The sequence below is a fragment of the Rhododendron vialii genome, chromosome 2a (genome assembly GCF_030253575.1).
Source record: "Rhododendron vialii isolate Sample 1 chromosome 2a, ASM3025357v1".
Classification (NCBI taxonomy): Eukaryota; Viridiplantae; Streptophyta; class Magnoliopsida; order Ericales; family Ericaceae; genus Rhododendron; species Rhododendron vialii.
The window spans coordinates 36,596,143-36,605,710 of NC_080558.1; the positions used below are offsets into that span (position 1 = coordinate 36,596,143).

Sequence of the window (9,568 nt, forward strand, 5' to 3'; positions counted from 1 at the left end):
GTGAATGTCTTATTCACGGCTGCTCCATGAATCAGACAATCTCGTGTGTATATATAAGTACGAAGGCTAACAGAATGGCTGCAAAAAGGTGTAATTATCATACCAGAACCAAGTCTAACGAATGGACTGATCAACCTTCACGAACTGAGCATCGAAACTCTTGAGTTGATCGACAATGGCACGATCATCGGAATCAGGAGCCGTCGACTCGGTGTGCTTCTCGCAGTACTTGATCACCTTGGACAGAATGCCGCCCGTGACGTTCGCAAGAGGCAAAACCCCATCGGCACAATCGTTCTCTATCCTTGCCTGATCACCCTCGACTGGGTTCGCAAGAGGCAAAACCCCATCGGCACAATCGTTCTCTATCCTTGCCTGATCACCCTCGACTGGATTGCTACGGCCTCGTCGACTTCGAAGGTCTCGCTGTCCGAGCTCTTTAGGATGACTTTTTTCTTCGACGAGGACGAAGAAGACGACATTGCTTCGTTGGTGTTTGCGAAGTATTCAAAGTAAACGCTATTACTATATGGCGCCTATATATGTTACTAGTAGTTTTAGAAAGGGAGGAGATAATGCCATAGACATATTATTTTAGTGCCACAACAACTTTTGGGATTCTGGCTTTTGTGCCCCCTCCAAGAAAGAAGCTCCTCACTCTCTCCCTTCTGATTTTTGTCTCTTACCAAGTTTTCGGTAGCAATTTGCGGAAAAAACGTAAATGTTTTTAACATGTCGTTCACATAAATTAATAAGTTTTGATATTTTATCATCTCGTTTATGGTAACTAACAACTTTTTTTAACAAAAAAAATTGCTATAGTAACTCTACTCACAAATCTGTCTACAACTTATTCACTACCAAAAATAACTTGACATTTCTTAACAACTTATTCACTATAGAAAACACGTAACAACTTGATTGCTAAATTTTTTTTCTCACAACTTAATTCACTACCGAAAACACCCCCTAAATTCTTAGATCTATCTTACCAGACATTAACCATGATCGAAATTATCATCTTATGCCGATTATAGGAACTTCAGAACTGGCAAAGACTGAGATATTTCTCTTGGGGAGCTTTAATAGTGTTGGTGCACAATTAGGCGGTGGTGTTTCAACTTCATTAAGGTCGACGATTATAGAATTTTGGTTGATGTACTCAAGACTCCAAAGGGAAAATTATTTGGGGCACCACCGTGTGGGTTCCAGAATTAATCGTATAGACTCCGCAAATATGTGTGGTGATAAAAGTATTGAGGCACCATGCGGCAGTGGTCTTGAAGACCACTGAATAATTACTCAAGGAAGTGAGAACCCATCGAAAAGAGGTGATTGGGTTTCAATTTGCTAATCAGCTTCTGGGTGTTGGTGATTTGTTCTTCAAATTGAGAGCAATTTGTAAACTGAGATTATATGGTACAATAATTCAAAAAAATTGAGAGAGATCAAGGGTCCATTTCAAGAGAGCGATAGAGAGAGATCAAGGGCTCGAGGTTTGCTTCTTCTTCTTCTTCTTTTTTTTTTTTTTTTTTACAGTTCTTCAATCCATTTATGGTGTTGTCTACAAAAATTTGGTTGTTCAGAGATTTCGGGTAGGACGGCGGTGCATCGTGGGACAGAGACTGTTGTAGAGAGTACACGTTGTGTGGATTGAAGGGTAAAAATGTAACATGGTTACAATCTTCGTGGCACTAACAAATCTTGTCGTTGCATTATCATTTGCTTTTTAGAAATAGTCCATCTAGTTTGTGTGCAATCTTAATTTCATCCCTTATATTTTCGTTTGACCAAAAATAAATCTTAATTTCGTCCCTCTAGTATTGGTTGTTTTAGTTTTAACTCTATAGTTTGTATTTTGTCTCAATTTGGTCCCTTTGATGGTGTTATTAGAACTACAGAACTCGTGGGCAAAATTGACATTTTCCTCCTAGAAAGACAGAATTGAGACAAAATGCAAACCAAAGGGACTATTTGAAAATTTTTACTCCATCCGTCCCTAAATAAGTGTCCGGCGCGCAAAATTAGGCAACGAGGCTTTACAAAATATGCATATTTTTTATTAAAAATTTTGATTTTTTTTCACAATCTAATAGAACTCATTGCTATCTATTGATTTGTAAAAAAAAATTGATTTTTTAACGAAATAAATGTATCTTTTTTAAGGCCTAATGTTGCGCCCGGACACTTATTTAGGGACGGAGGGAATATATTTTATTTTTAATTTTGCAAAGACAAACTCATACCTTAAATCTTTCTTACCTTAATTATATTTGTTTGATTGAATAACCAAAATTTATTGAGAAAATTTTAAAAAAAATTATTTTGAAACATATTCGAGATGATAGTATGAAATTCAAAAAGCATCCCTAGTTAAATAATGGAAAATTGATATCCGAACTCTCTCTTTTTATATCCACATTCCCTTTTTATTTGTAGTGTTGAAAGTGTGTGTGTGTGTGTATATATATATATTTCTAAAAGACAAAAAATAGAATGTAAATATAAAAAAAGGAAGAGTAGAAATCAATTCCGTAAATAATTTTGCATTAATTTTTTTTCCAGTTTGATAGTACTAATATCGGCCAGTACCTACAACTTTTAATCCAATATTCTAAAACTGTAACTCCATTCCGGCTCATATATTGGACTTTTTTTTTTCTTTTCACTCTTTGGATTAAGACAAGTCGTGAGAAAAGAAAAGAAATAAGAACAATATAATTTTAATGAGATGACTAAAACAAATGGAAAATAGTGAGAAAATCGGAGGAATCCTGGAACAGTGAACGTTTATTTTGCTCTATTTTATTTCTCGCCCTTTCTCGCCAAAAGACCAACTCCGTTCCTTTCTCTTCTTATTTTTTCCTTCTATATCCGAATGTCCTGCTACACACACAGTAGATCTGTGCATAAATTGTGTACAGATTTTATTATGGGACCCACTACGGATCTCATACAAATCATTCAAGCCGTTCAAGTCGTTCGTTAAATGTAAAACATTTTTTCAAGGTCTATGTAATAAATAAGCTCAATCCGATACCTATAGGTACTTTATCCAATCATCTTGCTTTTCATTCAAATTTTCAGATAATGAAAAGTTATATGGTTGGATCGAGTACCTATATGTATCAAATTGAGCTTATTTTTTCTTGAGACTCTTGAAATTCTTTTTAAATTTAATGAACGACTCGGATGATTTGTGTTGGACCCGCAGTAGGTTCCATAACAAAATCTGTGCAATGATCTGCTGTGTGCGTAGACTTTCCGAAAAGAATGAGCCCAGTCTGAACTCCACGCAAAACCCTAAACCCCAACTTTCTTTCCCAACTTCTTCTCCTTCCTAAACACGCACACGCACACACTCAAGAGCGTGAATTGGGTTGACCCATGGCGTATTGCCACCAGCGTGATTTCATGTTCTGTGACCTGTGCGGAACTATGCTGTCTTTCGATAAGACCAAGTATGCCCGCTGCCCTCTCTGCAAATTCAAACGGAGTTATAAAGGTATATATATCCTCATCTACCCTTTTCACTTCTTGTTGTTGTTAATGTTAGATTGTACGATTAATCGATTCATAATCCAGTGAACTGATTGAAGGGTATTCCAGCAGTGGTTTAGTTCTGCAATCGCATTAGCATCTGTGCTAGCTGTCATGGGTGAAGGGTTTTTTAGTTAATCAGTTTTCTGAAGTAATTATGTGTGGTTTGACGATATAGAACTTTCTTGGATTTAGTTTTATTATCTTCTTTGAGGAAAATCAAAGGTTAGCTCAAGTGGTAAGGACGGCGGAGGTAAGTGCCTTACAAGCACAAATCTCCGGGTGGACTCCCCCTAAGAGTAAAATCCTTGGGGTGCCGCAAGCGCAACCTTGTGCAAAACAGCTGCAGAAGGGGGCTCTGCATTGGTAAGGCAACCCGTTGCGGTTGGTTGGATCGGTTCTGAATTACAACTAAAAAATACTTCTTTAAGGTATTTTGGTGTATAATATTAGTTGATCATGTGGGCTAATTGTTATCGGTGATACTTATTGAACCTTGTTGTATGGTTGGCTCACTACAGTCTAAGCTATGCATATTGAAGAACAGACAAAAAGCAAAAAACAAAATTGGAAAGAAAACTTCTTAGGAGGGTAGGAAAATATTATCATGTTTTGAGTTTTTATCAGTATTGTGGCTAGGAAGTGTTCTGAGTTTATCTCCATTGGGTAAATATTATTTGTGACCTTTTTGTTAAAAGAATCCCTTGTCTATTTTTAAATCATGACAGGTCAGTCGCTGTTGAAGTGGATTATGCATAAGGGTGTCAAACATTCCTAGAAGGATCTTGGCAGTAGGTTATGGGGGAATGACGGATCTAAACCACATGTACACCTCCCTTGGTGGCTGATACTTTTTAGATGCTTCTTCTCATAAGTAAAGTGGTGTTTCCACTTGTTGGTCCCTCATAATTTTTTTGGAACAAGATTTTTATTAACCAACCAACCAAGGGGACAAAACCCTGGAGAAACAAAACTCATCCCTCCTAGCTAATCAGGAGGGAACAAAGAGCAAAAACCAAAACAAACCCATACAAGCTCAGCACAAACTAAAAAAAAAGGGAAATCTAAGGTTGCTGGAACATCCAGCGGGGAAAGCCCCAGGCAAAGCCCAAAGCTTGATTCTCAGCAGAGCCAGGGATCCTTCTCCATGGACTGAGGCAAGCAGTGACATCACCCACAATTCTATTAACCAGACAAGCAGAGTCCACACCGTGGTTCCTAAAAATACGGCCATTTCTTTCTCTCTCCAAATATGATAAACCGACGCCGCTAGACAGAGTTTATACATGGGCTGTTTGAGAGATGCCCCTTTGCACCGGGAGCCTCCCAGGTAAGTTCAGAAGATAAGGAGGAGAAAATCTGAGCATAACCACACCGAGATTTAACTTCCGTCCACACCTGTAAAGCAATGAGCAAGCAAAGAAGAGATGGTTATGGGATTCCAACCCTCCTGCACAAAGTACGCATCCACTATCCAAAGTAACACCCCAAGTTCTGAGTCTATCCCTTGTAGCAAGTCTGCCCAAAATAGCTACCCATAAGATAAAGGTCCACCGAGGAACTAAGCCCTTATGCCATACCAAAGCATGCCAGGGAAATTCAGGAGCCTTGGTCCTAATCGCGGACCAAGCAGATTTGGATGTGAAAACCCCAGTAGGGGAGAGGGACCAGATCACTCTGTCCTCATTAGCTTCACCAGGAATAAGAGAAGCTGCCGTGTTATTAATAATTTCAGTAATCACAGCATTCCTTCTTTGAGGCCAACACCACCCCCCATTATGGATAATAGAGTTGACCTTGGCACCCAAAGATCTACCCATATTAAAGGCCACTCTATCACCATACTTAAGATAAAGAGACCCAAGAGTGTGCCATTTATCCAGCCAGAGAGAGGTGGACTGGCCATTGCCAATGATTGTCCTAATGAAGGATTGACCAATCTGCCTAAGGCCAAAAAGCTTCCTCAGAGTCCAACAAGAATTAGAGGGAAGGCACATGTACCAGATACAATGGTGTTTAATAACATCGGAATGAATCCATTTCACCCACAGAATATCCTCCTTATTGCAAAAGGGCCCTTAAGTGCCTAAGCATAGAGGCCCTATTCCATTCCTTGAGCCTTTTGAAACCAAGCCCCTCCTCCTTTTTAGGCACACAAACAGAGCTCCAAGAGACTTTCACTCCAGTAGATTGCAAACCAGCACCATTCCACAAAAAAGCACTAAGCATGCTCTCAATCTCTGTCATAATCTTGCTTGGCAGAATGAAGATAGATGCCCAATAAACTTGGATACTGAATAAAACAGAGCTTATCAATTGAGCCCTATAACAGCTTATTTGACCAAGATTGAATCCTTCTAAGCATCCTATCCTTGAGAACAACACAATCAGCATAAGTCAACTTAGTTGAGATCAAGGGCACCCCCAAGTACCTCACAGGAAGCTCAGCCTCAGGAATATCCAAAATCTGGCTCAGAGCTAACCTTCTATCAGAGCTCACAACTGCAAAGAAGAAGCAAGCACTCTTCCCCAAATTAGGTTGAAGACCAGAGAAGTGGAAAAAATCCGTCAAAACCTTTTTAATAATTTCTGACAGATTAAGCCTAGCCTGAGCCACCCGACCACTCAAATGACTGAAATTCTGTCTATGAAACTCCTTCAGAGACGATTTCAATCAACTAAGCTTAGCTTTCAGCACTTGTAGAGAATTGCCATTAGCTTCCAAGGACCAAGATTCCAAGAGAAGACTCTTAAACCTGCTATCCTTCATCCAGAAATTGTAGAATTTGAAAGGGCAAGCTGAACTTGTTAGGTAACACAGTTAGCACCAATGCACAATGATCAGATATGCTGGGGGGTGACACATTACCTCAGAATCCCTGAACAAATCAAGCCAAGCATCATTAATAACCACTCTATCCAACCTACTCTTATTACTTCCATCACCACCCCTCATGTTGGACCAAGTGTACTACAACCCTTTAGAAGGTAAAGGCCCCTCATAATTGTCCAGGTCTTAGTCGAAATATGAGCACAACTTCAGTATTTGCTGACATTCTCCCTTGTTCTCGCCCCGATTGTCAATTCTCCATGGCAGTCTCGACCTTGGAGTTTCTTGTTTCTCTTTGTAGTGCTGTAGTGAAGTTATAGTTGGAGACTTGGAGTTGAATCAGAATTGTATGCTATTGGGAAAACTTGAATATATGATGAACTATAGGTGCATTGTCGAGCTCAACTTTCTGTTCTCATTCTGATTTGATATCATAATTTTGCAAGAAGGAAAGTGCTGGCTCGTTGTTATCTATCAGCTCTGAAATTAGTCTATTGACTACCTGTTGCTTTTTCCAGATATTGCTGGAAAAGAAATAACTTATTCTGCCACTTCTGAGGTATGGCTTTCAATTGCTATTCTACAAGTTCTTATGTGGGAAATTATCTGCATATGTACATGGTGAAATTGCTTTTGGAACTTGAGAAAACGTGTACAAGCCATATGCACGGGTAGACATGGGAGAGTGGAACTAGGGGATACTGTTGTGAGGGGCAAACATAATGTGCACAGCATAATGCATATCGTGCTATGTGTCAGCTTGTGCAGGTAGGACTCCATGTGTGAAAGGCGGATTCTTTGAACAAATCGTTTAATGTTTTGGGGAAATTTTAATCGAATCATATCGAAAGTCACTCATTGATTCACATCATTGCTATTTGAGTACTTGTTCAAAAGAAGTCGATGCTTTTGGATGTAATTATTTGGAGGAAATTAGACTTGAAGGTACTGGAAATATTTTACTGAAGTAGAAACATAACAATTCTGCATGATTATTCAACAATTTGGGATTGTAAGCCAATCAACACAGAGAACTACATATTGGGAACAGTATTAGGCAGCAGTCCAATGCCTAGATTAGGCAGCCAACTAGTCGGACCCCTTTTCCGCCGGAGTAGCGCCTAGTAAGAAAAGAAAACAGAGATTGAGAGATTCAGAAACATTAGAGCTAAAAGGGATTACCAATTAAGGTCCTTGCAGTTTGAGTTTAGGACTTCTATTATCTGTATTTAGTTTTGCGTGGTCTGTTTTAGCTCTAACTGATGCTTAGCAATCTGTGATGACACAACCAAATCAAAAGTCAAATGAGAATGGGAAAACTTGAATGAAAAGGAATGGGATCAACAATGTGAAGCTTAACAGTGGAATTAAATGAAAAGGAAATGGAAACTGACCTGTTTATTGACAGTTCCTCGCAATGTGAAGTGAAGACTAACACAATCCTGATGTCATGCAACAAACATTGTTTCCTCTGCCACTTTTTCACACACTGTGACATGCATGCATAGATGTTACATTTGAAATCGGATCAATTCATGGCCAATGTTTTAGTTTAGTTACCCTACCCACATTGGCTGAAGTGTCTTCGATGTGAGCTTATATGATAAATACTTACAACGTGTCTATTGCTCTTGTTTCTAGGATATTAAAAGGGAACTGGGCATAGTGTCAATGGATGAATTTCAGCAAGAGCAACAAAAGAAACAAATGGCAAGTGCATGTGTTTCATCGAACTCCATGCGTGAAACTCTGTATGTAGATTATCTTAATTGTTTTGTGTTGTATTTGTATTGACAGGACCACAATGCAAAATGTAATAAATGCGGCCAAGTCGGACTCTATTACATTCCAAGACAGGTAATCCTTGACGTACCTAATCGTTATTTGATTTTTCATAACTTTCTTTCTTTTTGCCTCTGGTTGATCATACTAATACCTTTTACCCCCTTCCTCTCAACAGATCAGGTCAGCTGATGAAGGACAGACGCTTTTCTATGACTGCCCTAAATGCGGACATAGTTTTAATGAGAATTCATAAAAGCAAGAATATGAAAATTGTTTTTTTTTTTATCTCTACTTGGTAATTCAGTGTCAGATTATCTTTGTTGATGGCTTTCATTTTTGTGTTCTGCAACCGAATTCCTTTTCATGTAGTTCTATTGCGTTAGCTTCTCCCTTTCCATTTTCTTTCTAGTATATTCTGCTTGAATCTTTGTTTCATGTTACTTTCTCTGTGTTGGGGTTTGTGAAGCTGATTCGGTTTAGTTGCGGTTCGCCGACCATCCGGAGTTGATTTAGACAAGGTTATTATGTTAGCTGGTTATGTAAAACCTAGATTATAATATTTGGTAAATACCCAACAATCGATGTAATCTGTACTCAACTACACAATTAGAAAACCACGCCAAAATCTCCATCTTTTCTACTTGTGTTCTTTTCTTTATTGTTCTTTGCACGCTGTGATTTGCGTGTTTTGTCAACACTCTGGGGGTATTTGTGAGAAAGGAAATTGTTTTTTAGGGAAATATATATATGAAACTGTCAATTCTGGTATGATAACAATTCCCTAATATAGTGTATTTAGTTTTTGTTGTTTCATGTAAACACGATTAAATATATGGTTGCTTGTGTTGTGTGTACTCAACGATGTATTTTTGTGTGTGTGTGTGTGTGTATCTTTTGATTTCCTCTTTAGTGGTTTATCTGAGTTACTTGTTTTTTGTTTTTTGATTTTTATCTGAGTTACTTGTTTAATGTTTTGGGATGGATAGATGACAGAAATTGAAAACAGGGTTTCTTTCAATGCTTTATTTTTCTGGCTGGTTTACTCAGTTCACGAATGTTGATAAGGGTGTTCTGTTTGACATGATTCTGGTATAACAGTGATACCCTCCTCAGGCTTCGTTTTTAGTGGTCTATCTGATGTCGTTTTGGGATGTATAGATGACACTGAATTACTGAAGACGGGTTTGATTCAATGCTGTATTTTCTGGAAAACCGGGCTTGATTTCAGTGCTTTATTTTCTTGCTGGTTTATTCGTATTTAGTGAATTGTGGGAATTTGGGGGGAATATACTCTTAATCAACTTTTCAATCAAGTACTGTTCAGATCACACCAAGGAGGTCACCAAAGACACGGACACAGACACGCCGAGGACACATCAAAATATTAATTCATCAAAATTTTAATATCTCCTC

The 9,568-nt window shown here is 38.5% G+C and overlaps 1 protein-coding gene across 1 annotated transcript; it reads left to right on the forward strand.

The window, feature by feature from the left end:
* Positions 1 to 3,257: 3,257 nt before the first annotated feature.
* Positions 3,258 to 8,552, forward strand: LOC131316735 (uncharacterized). Its single transcript, XM_058346167.1, has 5 exons — positions 3,258 to 3,505; positions 6,889 to 6,929; positions 8,012 to 8,080; positions 8,168 to 8,227; positions 8,331 to 8,552. Exons 1-5 carry the CDS (start codon positions 3,388 to 3,390, stop codon positions 8,406 to 8,408), a joined length of 366 nt encoding a protein of 121 aa, XP_058202150.1. The 5' UTR covers positions 3,258 to 3,387; the 3' UTR covers positions 8,409 to 8,552.
* The last annotated feature ends 1,016 nt before the right edge of the window (positions 8,553 to 9,568 follow it).